At 43.8% G+C, this 26,655-nt stretch overlaps 1 protein-coding gene across 1 annotated transcript in view; it reads right to left on the reverse strand.

Annotated features, from left to right (window-relative positions):
- LOC146172501 (DNA (cytosine-5)-methyltransferase 3A-like) overlaps positions 1-26,655 on the reverse strand; it is a 292,512-nt gene that overhangs the window by 177,584 nt on the left and 88,273 nt on the right. Inside the window, exon 6 of the mRNA XM_084585778.1 lies at positions 25,927-26,064. Within this exon, the coding sequence (XP_084441904.1) occupies positions 25,927-26,064 (138 nt within the window). The remainder of the gene's footprint in view (positions 1-25,926; positions 26,065-26,655) is intronic.

Consider the following 26,655-nt stretch of genomic DNA (forward strand, 5'->3'; position numbering starts at 1 on the left):
AATTCAAGGAAACGTGCTACTTTACAGCTCCCTGCATGATACTCAGTTATTAAATGTTTTTTGAAACTGCAACAGCCTCCTTTCTTTAGTATTTGAAAAATACTGCTATGCTGTTTTTATAAGAATTTATTGTTGTGAATCAGATATAAATTTGCCAATGAATAGCAAATCAATTAATGAAAAGAAACCTAAAGAGTAATATCTTTTTTAACCTTTAAAAACTATGGATACAAAGCTTTTGTCCCATTGTGTACAAAGCATCACAATAAAGAAAATGACATATTGCTCACTGCTTTGTGATATTCACACTGTCATCTAGGTTCATAAGAACACCTTCATATTTCAAATGGATAACTTGCAAAAATTCAACCAAACTAGATAAGCAGGAACTAACACCAGATTTGAAAACAGCTTCTAAAAATTGACGAAATGTGAAATTTTCAACCACTTGTCTCTAATATTGCAAAAACTTTTCCTTATGGCACATGTCCCCCTTATAGGTAGTTTCTCTTAAATTAAATTTTTAAAGCTTTCCGTTCTTCCTGCAAAAACTGCATAACAAAAACCTGGATGTCACAAAAAATTAAAAACATTTTACAATATAATTCTATTTAGGTTTAACTATACTCCGTTTCATACATCAAGTGCAAAGCTACAGCTCTTGTTTGCGCTCTCTGCATCCGCGATAAAAAATAGTGCCTGCTCTTGACGGATGAAAATCATAGTTGCTTTGTCTGCAAGCTTAATACATTTTACATTTGCCATCAACTTCATAAAAAGCACCTTTTTAGGGAGAAAAGGTCGGATTCGGCTAATTTGTATGTTTTTTATGTCGTTTTTGTTCGTGCCGCGTTTTGCTGCCCCGCAACCTTGCCAGCTGTGCCACCAGATGGCGCTGGCTGTGCCCTCCGCGCTGCGCATCTCTTTTTGAGAAAATGGTTCTTTGGTGCACATTTTTTCTATAAGATCTGCTCTGTGAAGATGTCTAAGCATGCGAAGCATGTTATTGCAAATGTGTATGCTCGGAATAGAGCCCGTTTCGGCAGGAACCACTCGCCTACAGAACGAGCGCGTAGTGATACGCCTCCTGTTTTTTTTCTTGCGGACTGCTTGCGTAGCTTTCGCTGCGTTGCACCTGATGTATGAAACGGAGTACATATTTGGTCATACTTGCACTGCAATGAAGGGAAGCAATGTGTGGCCCATGATGCACGTGCGAAGTTCGTATCTCGTTTGGCCAGATCTCAGCACCAATGCAGGCCCGGTGGCGCTCTGCTTTTTTACACCTGCACGGAAGCTTCACTCTAAGGACAAGTGCTGAAGCAGGTTTCTTTCCCACAAGTTACCTTGAAGGTGCACTGTCTTGAGAAGAATTTTATATTTTCTTTTTCTTTGGTGCTGCGCAGATGCCTCACGACAGCTATTGTATGGACATCTTAACTGAGGCACACACACAATAGTTTACCTTAAAAAATATTCATTGATGCTAATGCTCGTAGCACTGAATGAAATTTTATTCTGTTTTTAAACCTGCTGCTAGAATATAGCTCAGTGCTTTAATGCTCAAAGTGCTGTGCACAAGTGAAGAACAGTGCTTGCTTGAGCAACTGCTAGATATGCCAGCAAGCATGGCAGAGCAGCACACATTGCTTTTTCTTGTCTCTTTACTGCTTGCTGCATACAACTAAGCAAACTTGGGATGCGCCATTTTGTGCTTTTTGCAGTGGCTGATGCCTTAATACTAAAAATATTTCTAGTAATAAAACCTACAATTGCATTTGCCACATTTGAATGCTTTTTCATGACAAATTAGGTCTTCATGTATGTATGTATGTATGGGACATGTATGTGGCCAGCCAACCAATTTGAAACGTTTCAAAAAAATTCCACCAGGAACCAAAGCTAGATGTCTTAAATTCAAGGCGGTCCTGAAGACCCCAACTTGTGCGACAACCTTATCAAAGAATTTTAAAGAGACATCTGGACTTACCTAATGACTACCAAGAGAAGGGGGATGCATGCAGGTCATCCAAGCCCAAGGAAGCAAGGTGAAGCAGTTAAGAGCCATCCATAGCCGAAATTTTCAAGCTAAAAATGAAGATGTCGGCCCCAAAAGCCCAATGGATTACAAGAATGATAGCTTGCTTCATAGCTCATGGTATTTACCCCTACAATCCTCTTGAAGAACTGGGGTTCTCGACACGACGTCTGCTATGCTGGATAACACCATAGCATCTCGGACTACATTCCCGAGAGCCATTATTCCAGACCTTTATGTATCAAAAATGAAGGAGATAAAGAAACTCGGGGACATTTTTGCAAGTGGAGTGGAGTCGCTCCGATCATGACTGATGGTTCAACATCACAGGCAAATGAGAGATATTTCTAAGTTGTCACATCATAGACAGGAACTTTGACAACACGTGCATGAACTGGCTTACACAGATATAAAAAACTCACACTACAGAACTACAACTGTTCATCGCAGGTGTCATCAGCAATGAAAACTTCCAGCCCATAGTACTATCCCATTATCTGCTATGTAGACAATGGCAGGAAGCTTACTTGAGCAGTTGAGTGGTCATCCTAAAGTGGCATGCAGATTTTCAGACAAAGCATTCAGTTATGTATAAGTGAAATCAAAAGAGGGTGGCAAGGGTTTTGCAGCCTTCTTCCAATGCCAAAGAGTGGCTAGATACAAACGAAGTGCACTTCAAGAAATTCAGAGAAACAAGCAGCTGAACCCTCTCAATGTTATACAAGATGTTCCGGTGGGATGGAACATCGAGCATGCCATAATGGCCAGGCTCATGAAGCACTGTACAGTCATCACTGTAGAACTTTAAGAAATTGATGCAGTTCCAAACTTGAACACAAGTGAGTGAAAGCTTATGAAGGTAGCAGTGAAATTTTTCAAGTTGCTTGACCATGCCATGACTGAACTATCTATGCCATGCTGTAGCATGTTATTTCCTTGTTGCTGTGTACCGAGGTGACTCTAGCTGAACATGTTTCTGAGGATGATGAGGCAGCATTGCTTGCCTCAAGTCTTGTGTAGCATCAAAATGATGCTCCCTGGTATCAATATGTCGCACCTTACTGCCCTGGCAATGTTGGTCGATCTGAGGTACAAAGATATACCTCTTAAACTGAATGACCTGCAAATCAATGGGCACTGACTACTCAGAACAATAGCAGAAGAGACTATACCAGTTGATCAACATGGTATAACAATGTGAGAGCAACACCTGCTATGTAGTCTCCCTAGGGGCACTTTGTCCCATCGTCTTCAATGTGTTTGTCACATATTATTCGTGCCTTTAAGGGGAGACACGGCTCTTTGAGACGAAAAAAAATTGATTTTTGGAAACTGACATTTTCAGAATCTGTAGCTATTATTTCTTAATTTCGCCAAGTTTTATATTCGCGGTGCAGTATTTGGGCCACAGAATCAATTTATAGCATCACTGTCAGCTGAAATCCGCGCAAAAACAATGTTTTTTTCTGAGGTGCATAGGTCGTTTTCTACACGCGCAATCGCAGCCATCTCGGTCTCGGAAAGAGTGGCTTTTCTTTTCCCATTTTCCACCACAAGTGCCTGTGCCGGCTTACTGGTGATGTTAAAATCTGAGCATAAAAAAGTCCAAACGCACGGTTCTATTTGTCGAGCTAGCACACGTGATTGGCCACGCAAAGTTCCCATCATCTGCTCCTCCGTAGGCGACGCGTCTCTCCTTGTTCAGTCGTAGGATTGTGACGAGTGCAGCACTTTGCCGGAAGCAACGCCGAAGTTTGCCACGAGTCACAAGTTTGGCAAAAAGAAGGAACGATCGGCCTACAACTTCAAGAAGCACTCAGTTCCTTCGGCCGGTGTCGAGAATTGTCCACCGCCAACAGCAAGTGATGCCTAAGCCGCGGACAGTTTCGAAGTGGACTTAGGCCTAACTGGATCGCTGATGAGTGAACACATTCCAGACAGCAGCCGCATTCAGCGCGACACCGAAATATTGCAGCGTACGGAGTTGTTGCAGAGAGAGATGGAAGCCCACGAAAAGCTGCAAGTTCTTTCATCAACATCGGCCACCAAGCGAAAGATGTATTTTTTCACTCGCGCTGATGATTTTGCGGCTGCGTCATCGGACATCGAGACGGGCTTTGTTGTCATCAGTTTGGACTCAATGAGCGCGTTGATGTCGTTTGTGAAGTTCAAGGTGTGCGGCGGTGGCGTCACGGTAGGGAAAGGTGAATGTGAATATGGCCTCACCAAAGATTATTGAGTGAGCGTGCTGTGGTGATGTTGCGTTGGTGTAGCGCTCCCCCCGTGTGAATGGAAAAGAGAAGTGCAACCCTTTCGTTGTGAACGTCCTTGCTGCACGTGCGATGCAAGCCACCGGCAATCGACAAACGGCACTCAATGACATTTTTGCGACCATAAACATTTCGCACCGTGGCCTCCACAACAAAACTTGGCAAAGATACGTGAAGAAGAAGCTGGTGCCCGCCGCAGCTCTTGCTGCCGACAAGCAAGCGTCTCTGTGCACGCAATTGGTCCGGTATCTATATGATGAGTTGCAGGTTGCGAATCCTGGAAACACTGCTGTGTCATACGACGGTTCCTGGATGGCGCGCGGCCACTCGTCCCATATCCGCGTCGGCACGGTCATCGAGCTGTTTACAGGACTGGTTCTCGATTACGTGGTCCTGAGTAATTTTTGCGCTGGTTGCGAGCGTGCCCTAAGCGAAGATGACCCAGCATACAAGGCTTGGAAGGAGACCCATGCATGCCAGAAAACACCACCAAGAAGGCTGGTGAAATGGAAGTTGAGGTTGCTCTCACCCTCTCCCAGAGATCACTGCAATGGCACAACCTGAGATACACCATCCTACTCTCAGATGGTGACAGCCGTGCTTTTCTTGCACTGCAGGATGCCCGGGTGTATGGGTACATTTCAGTTGAGAAAGAAAACTGTATCAACCATGTACAGAAACGGATGGGCACGAGCTTGCAAAACCTCATCACAAAACGTAAAGGCACTGGTTTGGAGAGCCTTGGTGGTAAAGGCAAACTGACCACGGACCTAGTGGCAAAGATGACAAGGTACTATGGCTGGGCCCTGAAGACTCACAAGGGTGATGTGCAAGGAATAAAGGGGGCAGTGATGGCCACTTATCGCCACATAACATCAAATGACTTGGTGTCGGACCACAGTTATTGCCCACCTGGACCAAGCTCATGGTGCCGGCAAAATGTAGCAAGAGCAAGGATGAGACAGCCCCTAAGCACCGCTACAATCTGCCTCAGCATGTGTGTGAGGCCTTGTTGCCCTTTTATGAGCACCTGTCTGATGAAAGGCTTCTTGAGCAGTGCCAACGGGGCAGCACTCAAAACACCTATGAATGTCTCCACTCCCTGATATGGTCACTGGCACGAAAAGAACGGCATGCCTCCCTGTTCTCAGTGCAAGCCACTGAGGCTGAGGCTGTTATGAGATTTAATGCTGGTTGTCAAAACTCCTCTGCAACAATATTGAAAGAGCTGCACCTCAACCCTGGGACAACAAGCATGAAGCGCATGGCTGAGAAAGACCACCGCCGAGCAGTGGCATCTGCAAGCAAGTGCAAGACCACTGCGGACATGCAGCACACTTTCAAAAAATGTCATTTGAGTAGCCATAGTCAGTCTGACTACATCCCTGGTGCCTTCTAGTCACTTACATTGCAAAATATTGCAATATTTTCTCTACATTTTTGATTAAAAGAGAGCCAATCTCTTTTCTCTCATTTTCTCAAAACACCAATTCTTGACTTCTTTCTTATTTGCAGAAGCGATATCTCTGCCTTCAATGGAGGTAGAACCATAATTTTTGTTGTGGCATGTAGCTAAAAGTGCAAAGCACATAATTTTAGGAGCAGATTTTGCAAGTAACGTTTTAAAAAGTTTTAAATTTTGCTCTAGGTCAGACAGTAGGGCACCCACATTTGAATGGTGGACTGAAATGCTATAACATTGCTAATATTTGTTTTATCAAAAAAGTGCTCCTAACAATGTATACATTATGCTTTCTAATACCTAGCAAAGTGTCAATATGAATTTTTTTTTAGTGTGGTTACTTTTTCATTCTTTCTGGAAATTGTGAACAATTAATTTCATCTATCTTTTGAACTAATTGGCCAATTGGAAAAACAGCTACATATTTGAAATCAGCGCAAGCAACTAAATCAGACTACCTAGTTTTATCAAGTTTGGTCAAAAATTAAGAAAAATAGCTTTAAGAGCCATGTTCCCCCTTAAATATTAAGAATGGAATGTAACCAACTCACCCAGGAACAAGTTCTCTTGAACTATAGGGGATTCTGTGTGGTACGCTTTTACATACTTCTATTTGCATGTACATCATCAGTCAAACCCTACAGTCTCGAATTAAGTTGCTGGGTACTTGAAGGCCACCCTCTTTTCCTGGTCCAGAGACCCCTTCTGTGGTGTAAAAGCAAGGGCAGCAACCTTTACCCAACCCTGGTTGCAGCTGCCCATCTGTAGGTATCTTTTGATATCAGCCACACAAACAAGTGAAAGGCTTTTTTTGACTGCAGAAGATGCTGTAAGCTTCAGAAAGGAGCATTTCAAAACCTAGCAAAGTGGAGCAGCTGTTGTTTTTGCATGAAAATTTGCAGATTTTCAAAAATAATCAAGTCGTTAACTTTTCTTGAATAAATCCTAGACTGTAGCCCACTGCTGTCTTTTTCTTTACTTGATACTATCAAAGTATTTGCTTCAAATTATTTTAGAGTAATTACCATTCACTTCAAACCAACGAAGCACTGTTCACACAAACCTAGACTTGACACAAAAGTGTTAAAAGCACCCGTCTCCGAATCATTCAGAGGTCCTCATTCAAGTAGATACACTTTGCTACTCATTTTATCATTAACCCCTTTAATTAGTGACTCTATCGTGGCACATATATTCACAAGCACATCGGTAAGCTACCCAGTTATGTGAAAGACCTCACAACACATACAACTATACAGCCCCACTTCAACACATGCCTGCACGGGGTAGAAGTAGCGTCTCTTACTCCTTGCCCAGAGTCCTGAAAGGTTTAATTCCCATCTCGCACAACCATCTCAAATGAGCAGCCCGAGTAAGTAGCACCTGCCATGCCATGTGGTCTTGTAACTCCACACAACCCGCTGGCAAATCAGTACCAAAGATCGTAACAACAGTGTTGAATGCACACAGGTGGCCTAACGAGCTTTAAATATATTCACAAGCAGCTGCAACATGATGAAGGAAATAAAGCACATGCAACAAAAAGCATGAAATGTAATTAGCCACAACTACTTTGGCTTTGGCTTGATGATGCCAGGGGTGCTAGTGATGCTGGCAGTTACAATGTAGCTGCAGATTCTCATGTGTGTTGGTTACCCAGAAATAATCCTTACGTGGGCAGAAACATTTCAGGATATATACAGTAGGGGTCATACAACCAGAAAGTTCAATAAAAAAAATTACAGGGGGGGGGGGGGGGGCATTAAGGCTCCACCTTTAAGAGTACAAACAGAAATATTGGCTCCAGCCTACACCTCCCCTGCACATCCTCACTTGCACACACACACACACTTTCATACTCACTTAATCACCATTAACTTAATTTCCACCTTGAGCTCTCAAATACTTTTCAGCATACAGTTTTAAGACACCACATCAAGTGAATGATCGCCCATCAGTTATAAAGCCCCTCTTAACCAAGGCATATGAACATGCCTGCATGGACCAGAGTTAGCTTGCCTGGCTTAGAGTGCCCCACAATACCACAAACGGAATGCATGCCCCACAATCTTAGGTCGGCACCATGAGGAGGGGCTCACTCACTCATGACCAGTGAAACTCAAACTCACTCACTTGCACTCATGCCCACTGCGATTCACAGCCACTCCACACTCACAATGGCTACTTTGGTATATGCCCACTGACTCATGCCCTCTCTCAATCACAGCCCCTCACTCACACTCACACTCATGCCCGATCCTGTTCACAGCCACACACACTCATGGCCACTCCCATTCACAGCCGCTCACTCGCACTCACACTCATGGCCACTCACACGACCGCTCATACGCATCCACTCACTCAGGCGATCTGAGTGAACTCATGAGTGAGTGCGCCGACCTATGCAAGAAAGTACTAACTAGAATAGCGCAGATAGGTTTATCCACGTTAAAAAGCATTGTGCAGGACATTACCGTTTGTTACTTCTGCACTTTTGGCTCAGCAGTTAATTTCGTCTACTGGTACCACCTTGTTATAACCGTGACCATTTTTATCAAAAATCACCACTTATCGTTAGGTCCCATTTCTGTAGCACAGTTATCATTCGTTATAACCGTGACCATTTTTATCAAAAATCACCACTTATCGTTAGGTCCCATTTCTGTAGCACAGTTATCATTCGGTATAAAAACTAAACCAAAATTTAGTTACAAGATTTTTTCCAAGCGATGGGTCCGGTGACAAAGTGAGCCACCATTTTGAAAACGATGAACATAAACAAGAATTGCGATGCTAAACATCTGTTTCACGTAGAGCAGTTTCACCCACTGACATTGCAATCACCAGCCTGCAACAGGACAAAGTGTATGTCTAGCCTTAAACGGTTTGAGCAGTGTCACTGTACTCACTCTGCATGCGAACAATGACTAAAACTGAACACCAGGACATCCTTTGATGTGCGGTCACGTGGGAGGAGCTGCCACAACAGAGATGAAACTATTTGTTCTAGTTAAACTGAATCTTGCCGAGACTGAAAGAATGCTGATCATAATGTCAAGGCATTCCGTGTTGTTACCACTACTGTGAGAAATCCTGGATTGCCTATGCAAATGTCAAATAACCCTGCATGCTGTCCTTGCATGTCGGTCAAATCGTACTCACTGCATAAGCATCGCATGCGAAAGTACTATCGAAAATCACTGCAAAATCAGAATAAACATTTTCGTTTGGTGCAAGCGCACTTTTAAGTATGGTATTTGTTTTCTGCATGCCGATTTTATTCTGCAGCATTTGAACATATTCATCACAGCTTGGTAATGCTGCCAAGAAGTACTGAGATCGAGTATAGCTGTGGTTCTTTAGAAAGATTGACTTCTAGAGCTCTTTATATATTCACCCTTTGTTTTCCAGGTAATTAACATTTTTTTGACAATACCGCAATCCTGGAGCGGATGAACTGTGAAGTAAGTATGTTTGCCAGATCGGGTCGCCTAAACATTGTATTTCACCTCGCTCAAATTTTTGGTTGTCCGACGCATGCTATCATTGTTTCATGCACTTCCTTTTTTCCTTCCCAATCTATAATTTTTGTCCTGGCTTCTTTCGTTCTTGCCCATTCCTCCATGCATCTTGGTAAAAGCCCATTTTCTGCCACAGCCCTTCTCCTATGTATTGCATTAAAGTCCTAAATCTGAGAATCCGGCAACACACAAATAACTTCCGGTCAAACAACATCGAATGTGACCACCTCGCCGACCACGGCGAGTGCGCTGACCGTAAGATCGCCTTCAAGGAAGTGAGCTGTGAAACATACTGCCCTCAAGTTGCATCACACCCAGCTCACAAAGGCGATTGCGAGCAGGTTACGGGAAACGCTAGTCCACTAGCTATGCCCCACGTGCCAGGTAACAAAAAGAGGAAGCGAAGGATGCAGCCCTGCTGCTGCTCACTGGTCATGTGGTTAACATAAGCTTTGGGTTGATTCATCCTTTTAGTGATTGTTCATATCCCCGTCCCCTCCCCAGACGCAACTGCATGGGGAAAAAAGCTCCTTTCCTGCCTTGCTGTAGAACTGTGCAGAAATTATTTCACAAAGAAGGGGTGGGTTTATTTTCCAAGCGGTACTTGTGTACAGGGCTGGTCTCGCCTAACCTTGGCAGAGATGCGAGTCAGCCCTGTTTACATAGACCCGACAGCAGAGTCGAATTGGGGAAATGAGTTGAAGGGACTCGACCCTACCAGGTTTACATGAACCCGACTCGAGTGCAGAACTGGCTCTGGACAAGCGGCAATTACGGCAGCATCTCATGTCAAGGGGAAGAACTAGCAAACGGTGCCAGATTCCGGCTTTTCCCCGCCCATCTCTATTTAGTTTTCCATACTGTTCTCTGTCCCACTGTGCCTAGACTTAGCCCAGCTTCCTGCAGTGGGGTAAAGTCCAGTCAACCCACCCTCTGCGCAGGAGTTGACTGGATTCGACCCATCTTCTCAATCCGACCCGATGAGGTTTACATGAACCTGATAACCAGTTTTCAACCCGATAACTAAACTCAACCTGCTCGTGTCAGGTTCATGTCAATTCCGCACCCCCCCCCCCCCCCCCCCCGCCCTTCCCCTTCAAACCTTGACAACAGCATGGTGACAAACCTAGTCATGCCTCCTCACTTGAGGCGAGCCAGGGGAGACTGGAACAATGCAATGCCTGCATTGTGAAGATGCTAGTGCTCTACACAATCATTGTGCAACAGTTAGGCACGTCGATGAAGTAAAAAATGTAGTTTTGCAGAAAAACCACGTGCAGGAAACATATCCCGTTATTTTGGGTGGCCTCCAGACAAAAGTGACAGCCTAGGAGGCATCACGCATGGACAGTTGTGCTACTTGAAAAATGTTGTAGTACATCATAAGCACCAGAGCTGCAGCCAGCAGAAAGTTATGAAGCTTTCTTTTAATGCCCTTCAGAAAATTACTTTATATGCCCGACGTCTTCATTTAAGGCTAGGTCACTCGTGTTGCTGCGCATTCCTTTTGAGCTGAGCGTTCGCAGGGATAGGACATGAGGGCACTGCAAAGCACCAACCAAAAGAGGTATGCGACATTTTTAACTGAAATAAAAAGAAAATTATGCCTGAGGATTGCCTCCTTTTTTTATACAAATGTATGAAAGAGAATAGGAACACCTAAAACAATGCAGAAAAAATATAAGGACATACAACAAGCGTAATTATAAAACTGCTAGTGCTCACATTTCTGGCTTCAATGAGACAGTTTATTTTAGAGCCGGAGCTGGAATTCTCAGTTATTGCCCTCATATAACGTTCTCTAATCATTCAGAATTAGCCTTTCTTTGTTTTATTCTGTCCTTTGGATGAATTATATATTTCATCAAAAGTATAGTAGTTTATTACAAAGGTGCCCCTAACAGCAGTTACTTTGAACATTGCTTTCACTAACAGTTACAGTTGTGTGCCGTGCTGGCTTCGACTGGCAGCGGCGTGGTGCTCAATTTTTAGTCGGCGGTGGCGTGGTGCTGGACATTTTGTTGGCGGTGTCATGCGGACGGCGGCGACGGCGTGGAAATTGAAACCAAAAATCCAACGAGCTATTTCGCACAGTGAACATGTACACAGAAATAATTAATTTATTGGGGAAACTCAAAGGACTGCAATGAATAGAAGCTGACTTTGACATCAATATCCCAAGCGTTTTTTTTTAATCGAAAAAGCATCTGAAGTTCGCTCAACTTTCTGATGCGCCATTCACTCTCTCACACAAAGTATACGAAGCGAGGTAGCTGCTTGGAGATGTCAGTGTGCACCTGTCCCTGATCACAGCGATTACCAAATTGGTAAAACTGCGGAGCATGACTGAGGCTTGGTGGCTGCTCTAAGCGCTCGTTACATCCCCATCTTGCCTTCCTGCCACAAATGTCTTTCCAGCGTGCAGCTCTGCACAGTATTCAGTGTTTGAATGCATGCAGTTGTCATTTCTGTTGATAGTAGGCATGTTTTGTGTCCTCTCATTTCCCTATAAGTGCATCATTCACTATGCTCATGTATGAACACACCTTATTGCGAGGAAGCAGGTGTACAGGAGCTGACCAGTACGCGAAGCGGCAATAAAGGGTCGTTTGAACTCTGGACTTTAGAAGAGGCACCTGGTTAAGCTGGAGTTACCACTGAGCACTTCACCCCTCAATGACAGCTTTCTTTTTTTTTTATAAAGAAGCTTGAGTGACTGTTCCCATGGCATACGTCTGTCCTGTATGCACGTGTGCAGAAGAGCAAACGTAGGAGTAGGCAGAGGTTCGGAATGCAGTGACTACAGTGCTGCTTGCATGTTAGCTTGGGACCTGGTGGTAGTGGTTATTTTATTGAATAATCAAACAAAAGAAGGAAAATGTGCAGCAGGCCGCGGCAACTGCTATCTAAAATCTGAAGCACCGGAGCTGCGCTGCGCCCGGCGGGAAAGAAAATAGTACATAGTTTTAAAATGAATTTTATTATTAATATCTAAAGCAGCTTTCTGGTCTGGCAACCATTAGCCGCTGATGTCACAAGATCTCATCCCCATGTCATCTGCTATTCGTGTGTCGGCTACACTCTTGCATGCACGCTGTGGCCGGTGGTCACTGAGAGCTTTTGTTTTCTTCAGCAAAAATATTTTATTCGCATATTCTTTTACAAGCCTTCACTATGATATGCAACCTTACTGATCCTCAGATTTGCTTTGGGCTTCATTTAGAGATTGTCAAGGAGGCCAAAATTGGTGGCCTCATTCTGTATTATTTAAGCATACAATTAGAAGCATATTATTCTCATACAGTGAAACCTCGTTATAACGAACAGTTAAAAAATTGGAAAATAGTTCGCTCTATCCCTAATTCGTAATATAAAATTTCGTAAAAAATACATGCAAAAGCATCAAAATTCAATCAGAAAAGGTACAGCAACTTGGAGGGTGCCTACTTGGGTCACGTCCATTTATTTACGCGCAAAGAACTGCGTTATCGCGGCCTGCTTTTTTGTGTTGATCGCGTTCCGTATCAAGCCCTGTTCCACAGTTCGCAAACACTCAACAAGGGCAAACCTACTGCTCTCAATAGCACTGCAGTGGCGGCGCAGTAAATCCAATGCATCAAGCGCTTCATGTGAAGTCAGAATGTTCTCATCGTCTGCAGGGTCAGCCTGAGCTTCGTCTGCGGGATGTTCAGAAACTTCCACAGCAATTTCGGCGTGCATCGGTACAGCCGTGGTCGCTCCCAGCAAGTCGATCTTCAAGTCCTGCTTCATAAGAAGCTTCACGAGAAGAGTGTCAATCAGCCTCCTCTTGTAAACTGCCTTGGCAGCCCTGATTTTATCTTGAGCTTGGTCTTTAGCGTCAGTGCTACTCTTTTTTTCCCGTTCACCGCCATCACAGCACTACGCACACCCGCGCACCACACTTGATATGACGACCAACGCAGCCTTGCCGAACGCTATGACGACTACGACGGCCACGCCGCGACGCCACTGCTAACACTAAAACCAAAAAACGTGAAACACGCAAAAACCAAAAAGGCAAAAGCAACATTCAATCACGTTGCTGCCGCCGCTGCTGAAGCGGCGCTGTCAGCGATTGTGAGAAGTGATTTTTCATGGCCTTCAAGGCACGCGAAGGTGATCTTGGAGGCCATGAATTTCTTTGGCTGTCAACTCCCAATGCCATCGTGGCATCTGTGGCGCTGTCAGCGCTTGCGAGGTAGTCCTGAACGTTTGCTGTGCCGCACAACACACATGTAGTGCAATGAAGCCTGCCTCCTGCTATTAAAGTGAGGTAGTGCTTGGCGTCGCGAAGTTCGTAATATCCGTTTTATGCCGAACCGCGTTCGCTATGGGAAGTTAAAAATACATGTGTTTGACAAAAGTATTTTGGAAGAGTTCAATATATTCAATAATTCGTTATATGCGTGTTCTTCATATCGAGGTTTGACTGTATTATGAGAGTTTGCTTGTTTAGCAACAAAACACTCCCGCATATAAAAAGGCACATGTTCCAACGTTTCCTTCCGCCATGTGTGCAGTGAAAGATGGAAGGGTTTATCATTGTTTTGATGATTGTTGCTCTTTAGGTCCAGATTTAAGAGGAAATCCCAAACGGGCATACAATGACACGAGAGCATACCTTGTGACATTGGAGAAGCAGACAAAACTTTTCAACGAAGCGGTACCCCTTGACTTGCGCGTTATAGTCGAAATTAATTATTTTCAGCTGGTAAACAATTTTTATTTTGTAAAACTATCTTTCCATGGCCAGCACACAAAAGCATGCGCCATCACCGCCGCTCCAGTCTCATTATCGCAAAACCCAAAGCGATTCGAATACACTTCACTGCCAGCATCGAACAAGAGCCTCCAATCTGCCGTCTCGGCATCTCACCTCCCCCACAGCCACGCACGTGACAGGGACCGACCCCCAAGCCAAATGATGTCTCGTGAGTGCTTCAATGTAAAAAAAGTAAACATACACCATTTAGTATTTAGTGTGCGGGCCCTGAACTCCCACAGGAATATGCCGATTCGCAGATTACGACTGCGCAGCATGTTTCTTTACCCACCAGGGGCGTCAACAGCTACCGGCTGTGCTCACTAGACAAGGTCACATCGACGCTTCCATGCGCATGCGCTTTGTGATGTAAGCAGTCAATTTGGGGTCACCCCTGCCAGAACTACACTCGATGGCAACATGCAACTGCTAAAGCTTGTGAATGCACGCTCTGTAACTCTAGACTCGAACCCCACATACTCACGGGCTGGTAGTTTGGAGCTGACTAATACTTCTGGCCAAGGTCACTGCTGATAAGAAAGGGGAACATATAAAATGTAGCCACTTGTTTTCCTTTTTCTAACATAGTTAAGCTACAGACAAGCGCAGCTGTTCAAGCTGTTAACTTATTGGGTGTAAAGTTCTCACACGACCTCTGATTGCAATCTGACCAAAACAGATCTGGCGACCATTCTCTGCTCAGTTCTATCAGCGTCACGGGGCCGGAAACCCCACACTATGTTGATAAGCAACCAATGGTTGTTGTGGCTTCATTGCCTATGTAATGCTACAGATCGTGCGTCGATAAGCTATAGAACCTAACCATGCAGCTCACTGACTGTGACTAAACCTTATGCTGAAGAAAACATGCCTTACTCTACATAGCTTTCATGCGGCAGCATATCTTCATCGAGCACATCTGTAAGAGGGACGACCACTATGGCAATCATTCAGAATTGAGAGAGATTACCGTATTTACTCGAATCTAACGCGCACCTTTTTTCCGATATATCGTGTCCAAAAATTGGGTGCGCGCTAGAATCGAGTACGACCCTAAATCTCCGATATCATATCGCCATCGGCATTTCAAAATGGCCGCCTGGTATGCACTTCGAGCCTACTAGCTGGTCTAGCTGTCTATGCCTAGCTGCAGTAGCGTCCTTTGTGTGCTCTGGTACATGTGCTTTGGTTAGCCTACCCGTTTTCTGCGATTGACCGACCAGTATGGACGTGCCGAAGATTCGTCGAGTTCATCATGATGCCGCATTTAAACGGAAAGTCATCGTGTGTGCAGAGACGGACGGAAATCGGGCCGCATCACGCGCATTCGGAGTTCCGGAAACATGCGTGCGGGACTGGCGCAAGCAGAAGGAAAAGATTTTCGGCAGCAAGGCTACACGAAAAGGTTTCAGTGGACCGAAGCAGGGCCGGTTCACCGAAATAGAAGAGCGGCTCGCAGAATATGTTCTAGAGCAGCGAGCGGCGCAGCGGCCAGTGACGACGGACCTGCTCAAAGTCCGGGCGATGCAGCTAGCCCTACAAACAGGGCTAACGCGGAGCGACTTTAAAGCGAGCAGGTGCTGGCTGTCTAATTTTATGAAGAGAAAAGGCTTTTCTCTTCGAAGGCGAACAGGGATATGCCAGAAGTTGCCTGAAGAGTACGAAGAAAAGCTGCACAGTTTTCAGCGGTTCGTTCTAAGTTTGCGCCGCAAGTACGGCTACCACCTCGGCCAGATTGGAAATGCCGATCAGACACCGCTGTACTTTGACATGCCTGCCACCACAACCGTTGAAAAGAAGGGGGCGAAGCAAGTGCGCGTGTTGTCTTCCGGCCACGAAAAAACACGCGTCACCGCAATGCTTTGTTGCACCGCGGATGGACACAAGCTGCCCCCGTATCTCATATTCAGGCGCAAGACGCTCCCGAAAGGAACCGTGTTTCCGAGTGGCGTGATTGTGCGCGCCAATGAAAAAGGTTGGATGACAACGAACTTGGTCGCCGACTGGATCGATAACGTCTGGCGCAAGAGACCCGGCGGCAGTTTGGGCCTGCGTGCGATGCTTGTGCTCGACGCTTTCAAGTGCCATCTCGACCAACGCATCAAGGACAAGCTCGCTGCGTGCAACACCGACCTTGTCGTGATACCAGGTGGCATGACATCGCAGCTCCAGCCGCTCGATGTTTGCTTGAACAAGCCAGTGAAAGATAGGATTCGGGCGCTCTACACCGAATGGCTTGTGAGTGGCTGCCATGAATTCACTCCCAGCAACAGAATGAAGCGTGCCTCGCTGCAAGAGTTCATTGGATGGGCGAAAGATGCGTGGTGCATGATACCGTCTGCCATGGTCATCAAGGCCTTTAAAAAATGTGGCATATCGAATGCCATGGACGGCACCGAGGATGAGATGCTTTGGTCCGTCAGCAGTGACAAGGAGTTGTCTGACAGCGACGACGAGTGAACCTTGTGCCGGCATAGTGACAATCTTGGCAAGATAAGCCGTTTCCTTTTGTGTGTGTGTTTTTTAGTGCACCGAGATTAAATCTTTGCTTTTCCAAACGAGACAAAGTTGTATTGCTGTATGAAAGCGTTAGGTGCGCGGTACTCTTTTTCGCGGAGAACGGGTGCGCGTTACAATCGGAGCTTTTTTTTTTTTTCGGGGGTGGGGGTCACGAAAAACGGGTGCGCGTTACAATCGAGGGTGCGTTAGATTCGAGTAAATACGGTATCATTTGATACTGCAGCCTGCACTGCAGATGACGCTCCGCCACATACACTTTGTGATGTCACATGAGCATTTCAAAATGATGATCACTCTCTGTGAGAGGAGCTTCTCGATTCCGATTTCTATCACTTTTTTTGAATATGTGTTACTCGCTAGGCACTAAAACTTCGCGTGTGGAATCACATACCTGTCTATAATTCACAGAAATACAAAACGGCAATACATTGACCGACACTGTCATCGCCCCTTTAACAGTGTACTCAGTAACTTAAGTTTTGTCAAATGGGGCATATCAATGAATGGTGAATGTCAACATGCGTTAATTACCCATGCACATCTGCCAAATGGGACGTCTTGAAAGGGTTTAACATCATAAATATCTCGAGGTTAAGTTTTAAGTAAGCATGACATGGGAGTAAACAAATTCAATACCTGATGAGTATCCTCAAATGTTTACCCTTTCTTGATGTCATTTGCATTAAGCCCCACCCCCCAAAAAAAGCAAAAGAACAGCTTTTGTTTACAAATCTGCACGCCATATTCTAGTCACTTTTATCTCGGAGAAAAACTTGAACACATCCAAACTCACGTTACCAGCTTTATTTCTGATCATTATAATCCCACAGCAGTTTCAATGATTAAAGCAAACTTTGCCTGGAAGGACCCACTATGCTGCCAACTATGCAAAATTAGGGACATTTCCATATTTACTCTGCTTTTTGTGAAAACAAACAATTCATACATTTTATCTCCCTATTTCATTTATAAATGATATGCGATCACGAATTGAGGGCTGCTGATACTTCTAGCCTTTCCTGCAGTAGTAGTATAGTAGTGGTAAGTAGTTTTGTTCACATAAACAAAAACGAAAGTAAAAATATGTTTGCTAGCCCAGGTATCTGCTATATAATCATCAGAAGCACCTGAACAGGAGTGTCAGAAATAAAGGGATAGCAAGGAAGAGGAGTAGGAAATCAAAAGGTGAGTAACAGGAAGAAAGACGGACTGTTGGCTCTCCCCCCTTATAAAATCTGCGTTTTGGTCTTATTACTATCTTTGTTAATTACCACATCAATAAAAGGCAATGTCAGTGAATGCCCCTTAAAAAGCAGTGCGTGGTAAATGCAGGATACAGCAGTTATGTATGGCAGGAAATTTTAAAAAGTGACAACATCTGACTCATACACTACAACGACCGGGGCACACCAGAAAGCCAGTGCTCAGCCTGTTCCGCATCTTTTGAGATCCTTAGGCTGGCAGGCCTCAGCTGAGCCTGACAGGCATTTTTATAAGACATTTCAAGCAGTAATATTATATCAGTTCATGGTCTGCACTCTACTGCTTGCAAGAATGAGAAAACGTGTTACCAGGAAACTGTGCACAGCTTACTTGTATAAGTTGTCCCTATCATGTTATACAATTTCATTTATTGCCACTCTAGACTGCTATCTGTATTGTTTCCATTAAATGACAAAATAAATGGTCTCTTCTACAAGTAAAAAGGCTGCAGGCCAAATATCACGACAGTTATTATTATGTTGCAGTGACATTCCAGTGGTTGAAAAACAAACTAGCAATAATGTACAAAGGTCCCCTGTCCTTTCTTGCTATCGCCCCCCTCTGCATTTCACCTCACTATCCTCTCCTATCATTTTGCTTTCCTGCCAGTCACAGCTCAGATGCTTCAGATTTTAGATAGCAGTCGCCGTGGCTGGCAGCACTCTCTTTCTTCCTCTCATTTAATTACTAAAAAAAAAAACCACTACTACCACCAGTCATCAAATTGACATCTGCCAAGTAAGACTTGCAACTGTTAGTGAAAGTGTCATTCAAAATAACCACTGTTAGCTAGCACGCCTTTGTAGTAAATTCTTAATCTTTTGATGAGAATTTAAAATACATCCAAAGGACAGAATAAAACAAAGACAAATCATGAGCGATTAGAAAACGTTGTATGAGGGCTATAACTCTAAGAATCCCAGCTCTGACTCTCTCAAATAAAATGTTTGAATGAAGCCAGAAATTTGAACACTAGCCATTTTATAATTAGGATAGTTGTATGTCCTTTTAAGGGGGGACGAGGGTCTTAAAACTAACTTTTTTAGTTATGGCTAGAATCTCACGAAACTTTGCGCACAGATGGGGTTTTCTCTCCTGGTTTCAAAAATGTAATTATAATTCAGCTGGTGGTCTTAGATAAAAAGTTATCTAACAAAGTCCAGAGCATAATTAGTGAATTTCTTACGCAGCTTTAATGAACTTTCTCATTGCATTTCGTTGCTTTTAATTACATAGATTGATAGCCAAAGTCTTCCCATACCTGATGACATCCTTCGTTTTTCTCAAAAAGGCACGTCATCCTCACATATTATGGTGAGAGTAAAAGGCTGCATTATTTGACACGAACTCATTAAGCTAATCTCAAACTGACATTTATCCATTGCCTCAACTAAAATATTAAGAATGTCATCGGGTACTTCATTTCTCTCTGAAGAAAATGGTACCAAAGTTATTTGTGTGAACTAAAAAGAAGTTATCAAAACCCTGCGTAAGACTGTAGAGATCAACCAAAAATATGAAAATGAGAAAACGGCTTTTGAAGTTTGACCACATATCATAACTTGAACAATCAGTAGCCTCACTGTGGTATTTCTCACCAAAAATGTCATGCTCTTCCCATTTCCAAAACTGTCTTTGGATTTTGAATATGTCAACTAAAACTGAAGCTATCACCATTACCCATGGCCAAGGTAGTGTATGCCATTAGGAAATCAGGAAAATTTTTTGGCATGCAATATTATTTTAGTGGCAATTTGGAAAAATCTCGATAGTGTGATGTAAGTGTTGGATCACCCCCTGATCTTTTCAATATGACTGCACTGACGCTAAATTTGTCATTGTCACTCGGCGACAATGTAGAGAAAAAGCACAATAAGGCTGAGTGCAGTGTCCAGAAACAGCACTGAGAAAAACGTATTTGCATTTTGAGACCTTTAACTTTTGCTACACTGCAGCTATGGTAATATAAATGGAATCGTTGTGAGGCTTTGTTCTTTATGAGAAAGGCTATGTACTGAACATATAACAGTACCCTCCCCAAATACTGGTAAAAGCTTGCCACAAAGTCTAAATATACCACCACTAGAACCAGCGTGAGAAGCTTCATTTACCACTTCATATGCCTGTGGCAGTGCCCTTCAAGGCAAACAAATACTCAAAAATACGATAAAACGGTCTTGCAATATTAATAAACCAGCACAAAGTTTAAGGCTAAAGCACAGCGGCATACTGGAATGACCTAATAAATTGGCTAATGTTCCAGAATAAAACTTTGCTACTTTGCTGTAAAGCTCATGCAGGGCCGCACGCGGGGTCCCTTGCTGGAGCTAAAGCTCGAACTTTCACACTCCTTGAGCGCAGCGACGCGATTACTTAGACAATCTGCAGGGGGAGGGGGGGGGGGGGAAGAAACCGTCCGCGGATGAGGAACGCGGGCAACGGCGCCATGTCAGGCTTGCCTGTCGCCTGAAGCAACGCAATAAAAAAGCAACGAAGTTGTAGCGTCGGTGGGGACTATACGTATCTGCTGAACAGTTAAATCTATCGATGCTATCTTTGATGCCTCTGAACCGCTCGCAAACGATTATATGCTGCCGGACGTGCTGCAGCTAGGTCGAGAACACGTCGCGCGACCCTGGCAGCGCGCCGCCGCACTCGTTCTTCGATGCGCACTCACTAGGCGCTTCCGTTTGAAATACACTCCTGATATCTACGTCTACCGAGCTACGTCTAAAGACCAGCACCGGCTGCAGGAACGACTGATAACGATCGCGAAAGCGTATCATAAACGAGCGAAGCAGCAGCCGCGACGAAGAACGTTAAAAAAAAAAATGGCAAGTCAGTCGCGCTGATCAATGGGAAGCGTGAGACGAGGGGCGCGCTCCAGCCAATCAGCGTACCGGAAACGGCTTTCGGAAAACCTGCGACGGTGGTCGTTCTGTTTGAGCGACGTCATTTGGAGATGCCGTAAAATGCGCACAAAGAAACAAGCTTCAAAACAAGTCCAAGATGGCGGCGGCCAGCCAACTGCTTCACCCGCGGCGCGCGCGGGAAGTTCGAACAATTTTCACCCCTTTTTGGCCATTTCGAGGCTCCTGTGGCGTTTTAAAAGTCGATTTTACCGTATTTCCCGACCGAATTCAGTGTTGATATTTTGAAGGCTAGTGCTCAAAAGTACAAACATTCCGAAAATGCGTTTTTCTCAAAATCAATTTTTCGCCCATTTTTGACCAGTTTAACACCCGCGTCCCCCCTTAATGTCTTTGCGCATTGCTTCATGTGTTCCTATTCTCTTTCATTTGTTTGTATAAAAAGGAGGCAATCTTCAGTATATAATTTTCTTTTAATTTCTAGTCAGAAATATCACATACCTCTTTTGGTTGGCGCTTTGCAGTGCCCTCACGCCCTTGCCATGTGATTGCTCAGTTAAAAAGAAATGCACAGCAACATGTGCAATCTATGAAGTCATAGCTTAAGTGAAGGCATCAGGAATATGAATTTTTTGCACAGCTATATAACAAACCTTCATAACTTTCTTTTAGCCAGCTACAGCTCAGCTGCTCAAGACGTAACAATGGGCATTTTTCAAGTAGCATAATGCACATGCATGCTGCCTCTCTGGCCGCCACTATCACCGGGATACCACGCGAAAATGACGCGGGTGTTCCCTGCACATGGTTTTCTGCAAAACAATGTCCCTTGCTTCATAAACGAGAAGAACTGTTGCACAATAACTGTGTGCAGTTTTAACATCCTTAGGCCTTCAGGATGCATGCACTGCATTTTCCGTCTCCCCTAGCTCGCTTCAAGTGAGAAGACATGGCTAGGTTCATCACCGCCCTGTTGTCAAGTCTTAACGGGGGACGCAGGTCTAAACTGGTTAGAAATGGGTGAAAAATTGATTTTGAGAAAAACGCATTTTCGGAATGTTTGTACCTTTGAGCACTAGCCTTCAAAATATCAACACTAAATTCAGTCGGGAAATACGGTAAAATCGACTTTTAAAACACCACAGGAGCCTCGAAATGGCCAAAAAGGGGTGAAAATTGTTAAAACCGCGTGCAGCAGGTGAAGCAGCCGGCTGGCCGCCGCCATCTTGGACTTGTTTTGAAGCCTGTTCCTTTGTGCGCATTTTGTGGAATCTCCAAATGATGTCGCTCAAACAGAAGACCACCGTCGCAATTTTTCCGAAAGCTGTTCCAGTCCGCTGATTGGCTGGAGCTCGTGCTCGCGAAGCGAGCCCCTCGTCTCGCACTTCCCATTGGCCAGCGCGACTGACTTGCCATTTTTTTTTTTTTTTTTTTTCGTTCGCCATCGCGGCTGCTGCTTCGCTCGTTTATGATGTGCTTTTGCGATCGTATCAGTCATTCCCGCAGCCGGTGCTGGTCTTTAGACGTAGCTCGATGGACGTAGCCATATCAGGAGTGTATTGAAAACGAAAGCGCCTAGCGAGTGCGCATCTGAAAACGAGTACGGCGGCGCGCTGCCAGGGTCACGCGCCGTATTCTCGACCTAGCTGCAGCACGTTCAGCGGCATATAATCGTTTGCGAGCGGTTCAGAGGCATTCAAGATAGCATCAATAGATTGCACTGTTCAGCTGATACTCATGGTCCCCACCGACGCTACCACTTCATTGCTTTTTTATCGTGTCGCTTCAGACGACAGGCGAGCCCGACATCGCGCCGTTGCCCGCGTTCCTCACCCGCGAATTCCGCGGACGGTTTTTTTTTTTTTCTTTTTTTTTTTTGCAGATTGCCTAAGTAATCGCATCGCTGCGCTCAAGGGGTGTGAACGTTCGATCTTTAGCTCCAGCAAAGGACCGCGCATGCTGCCCTGCATGCGCTTACAGCAAAGTAGCAAAGTTTCATTCTGGAACATTAGCCAATTTATTAGGCCATTCTAGTATGCCGCTGTGTTTTAGCCTTAAACTTTGTGCAAGTTTATTAATATTGCAAGACCGTTTTATCGTAATTTTTAATATTTGTTTGCCTTGAAGGGCACTGCCATAGGCATATGAACAGGTAAATGACGCTTCTCACGCTGGTTCTAGTGGCGGTATATTTAGACTTTGTAGCAAGCTTTTACCAGTATTTGGGGAGGGTACTGTTATATGTTTAGTATATAGCCTTTCTCATAAAAAACAAAGCCTCACAACGATTCCATTTATATTACCATAGCTGCAGTGTACCAAAAGTTAATGGTTGTCTCAAAATGCAAATACGTTTTTCTCAGGGCTGTTTGTGGACACTGTACTCAGCCTTACTGTGCTTTTTCTCTACATTGTCGCCGAGTGACAATGACAAATTAAGCATTACTGCAGTCATATTGAAAAGATCAGGGGGTGATCCAAAACTTACACCACTCTATCGAGATTTTCGCAAATTGCCTTTAAAATAATATTGCATGTCAAAACATTTTGCTGATTTCCTAGTGGCATACACTACCTTGGCCATGGGTAATGGTGATAGCTTCAGTTTTAGTTGACATATTCAAAATCCAAAGAGTTTTGGAAATGGGAAGAGCATGACATTTTTGGTGAGAAATATCACAATGAGGCTACTGATTGTTCAAGTTATAATATGTGGTCAAACATCAAATGCCGCTTTCTCAGTTTTATATTTTTGGTCGATCTCTACAGTCTTACGCAAGGTTTTGTTAACTTCTTTTTAGTTCGCACAAATACCTTTGGTATCATTTTCTTCAGCGAGACATGAAGTACCCGATGACATTTTTAATTTTTTAGTTTAGGCAATGGATAATTGTCAGTTTGAGATTAGCCTAATGAGTTCGTGTCAAATAATGCAGCCTTTTACTCTCAACATAATATGTGAGGATGACGTGCCTTTTTGAGGAAACTGAAGGATGTCATCGGGTATGGGAAGACTTTGGCTATCAATCTATCTAATTAAAAGCAACGAAATGCAATGAGAAAAAGCTGGGTAAGAAATTCACTAATTATGCTCTGGACTTTGTTAGATAACTTTTGATCTAAGACCATCAGCTCAATTATGATTACATTTTTGAAATCAGAAGATAAAAGCCGCATCTGTGTGCAAAGTTTTGTGAGATTCTAGCCATAACTAAAAAAGTTAGTTTTAAGATCTTCGTCCCCCCTTTAAGGGGTAGGGTCAACGGAGCGGGGAGAGAGCGTGTCACAGTGGGTCCACAAATGGCTCGCCATTTTCAGGAGCATGTTGACCTCCAGAGAAGTGCATCAGTCACCTCTTTTGACGTATCCGAGAACAGAAAAGTGGCAACAAAGTAAATTCTACAGCAAGTCAGGAAAAGGAGCTTTTGTCCTCATGCAGTGTGTTTGTGTGGAAGGAACAATCACTAAAAGAATAAATTTGAAGTACAATTCAAACGACATGCGAGAATAGCATGCAGGGTTGCTCGATATTTGCATAGGCAATCCGAGATTTCTCGCAATAGTGATAGCATAAAATATGTTGATATTATAATCAGCATGCTTTCAGAGAGTGCAAGATTCAGTTTAACTAGAACAAATAGTTTGACCTCTGCCACAGCAACTCCTCCTACGTGACTGCACATCAGCAACTCCTCCCACGTGACTGTACATCAGAGGATATCCTGGAGTTTGATGTGTGTCAATGGTTGCACGCAGAGCTAGCACAGTGATGCTACTCAAACTGTTTGAAGCAATACCTACTCTGTCCTGCCACAGTGTCGGCAGCTGAAACTGCTGCACGTGAAACTGTCATTTAGCATGCGCGATTCTTCTGTTCATCGTTTCCAAAATGCAGCATACTTTTACTCCGGACCCATCGCCTAGGAGAGACCTCTAGCTCCAATTTTGGTTTATTTTTAACAGAGTGATTGTGCTGCAGAAATGTGACCTAACAATAGGTGCTGGTTATTTTTATAAGAACAGCTACTGTTCTAACAAGATAGCACCAGTAGATTGGATTATCTGCTGAGCCAAACGTGCAGAAGTGACAAACAGCTTAATGTCCTGCATAATGCCTGTTTAGTGTGCTAAACCTACCTGCACTACTAGCATAGGTCAGCACATTCACTCATCAGTGCACTCATATCACTACACACTCACACCATGAGCGTGAGTGTGAGTGAGTGAATGCATATGAGAGTGGTAATGAGCATTAGGGTGAGTGAGTGGCACAAATGGGAGAGGCCATGAGTGTGAGTGCAAGTGGGTGGTCACATATGAGAGTGGCTATGAGTGTGAGTGAGTGGCAACGAATAGAAGTGCCATGAGTGTGAGTGCGAGTGGCTACAAATGGAAGCGGGAATTAGTGTGAGTGAGTAGCCATGAACAGGACTGGGCATGAGTATGAGTGAGTGGATGCAAATGTGAATGGGCATGAGTGTGAGTGAGTGGCCATGAATGGGAGAGGCACGAGTCTGAGTGGGTGGACATGTATCTGTGTGTGATGACTGAATAGGAGTGGCCATGAGTGGGAGTGTGAGTGAGTGGCAGTGAATGGGAGTGGGCATAAGTGTGACTGCAAGTAAGTGGATATGAGTTGAGTGGGCATGAGTGTGAGTGCGAGCCAGTGGGGTTGAGTGTTTCTGGTTGTGAGTGCGATCCCTCCTCATAGTGCCAACCTATGTGAATAACTGTGCTGTCTTCCAGTTACCTCCGGAGTTACACAAGAAAATAAATAAATACTTTTTTTACTGTATGTCAATTACATTACCACTGTAGTTGATCCTAATGTACAAACCAAGCTGTTTCAAGATGACTGTGCACTATCTTGATAAATCTCTTCTCACAAGAAAAATGAGTACGATGTTCTGAATAACAATTCGAGTAGTGTAAACAATTGGGAATAAGGCTTAGTTACCACTAAGAAAACCTACTCAATAGGCTCACCACTCCATTTTGAAGTCAAAGGTCATCGTCTGTCATCAAATTTGTTGCTTAGCGTTCCTAACTCAGCCAATACTTCAACATGCACGTGCCTTTGAGACCTGTTAGTAATTACTAAACTTTAAGTCACTAGTCTCAAAAGGCTGAAAAGAGAAAGTTTTGATGTTTGTTAGCTCAAAACTCTCCTGATAAAACATATCGCATTGCCCATCTCACCTGTCTCGCACAATCCCGCTTCTTGAGGTGCAGCACGTGATTTCACTTTGCGGGGTGCAGCACGTGGTTGCGGTACATGTTGTTGCAGAGCTGGCACCTTCTTGAGCTGCCCAAGTATGGTAAGTACAGCCGTGGGTACTGCAGACAGAATGGCCTCAGTGAACCTCTGATACGACTTACAGTATATATATATATATATATATATATATATATATATACACATATATATATAACATGCAACTCAATTCAAGTAAATAATTTTTTTACATAAAATTAAAATAGACCATCACACCTGAAGGTGTTAATAAAGGTGTTACAGCCAAATCCTCAAAAGTACAAAGCCATAAAGAAAAAAAAAAGAAAACACAACATATAACATTGTAAGGAAAATTTTAGTTACAATTAACACTAACAGAAAAAAATAAAAATAAACAATATTTAAACAGAGAAATAGACAGTGAAAAGATTAATACCAAGTGTAAAACTTATGGAAACAAGAGCAACAATACAACATGAGTCCATATATATATATATATATATATATATATATATATATATATATATATATATATATAAAGGAAAAAAGCCAACAGTCGGCGAGGCCAAGGAAAGCATTGAGGATTGTACTTTGTCTTTTTTTTTTTACTTGATAATCACATAAATTAGTAATGTAATGTGTTTAGGGGAAAGCTAAATAAACACAAAGTAGAAGGAAAAACAATGTGCCGA

The sequence above is a fragment of the Amblyomma maculatum genome, unplaced genomic scaffold (genome assembly GCF_055883805.1).
Source record: "Amblyomma maculatum isolate TAMU_Amacu unplaced genomic scaffold, ASM5588380v1 scaffold_13, whole genome shotgun sequence".
Taxonomy (NCBI): Eukaryota; Metazoa; Arthropoda; class Arachnida; order Ixodida; family Ixodidae; genus Amblyomma; species Amblyomma maculatum.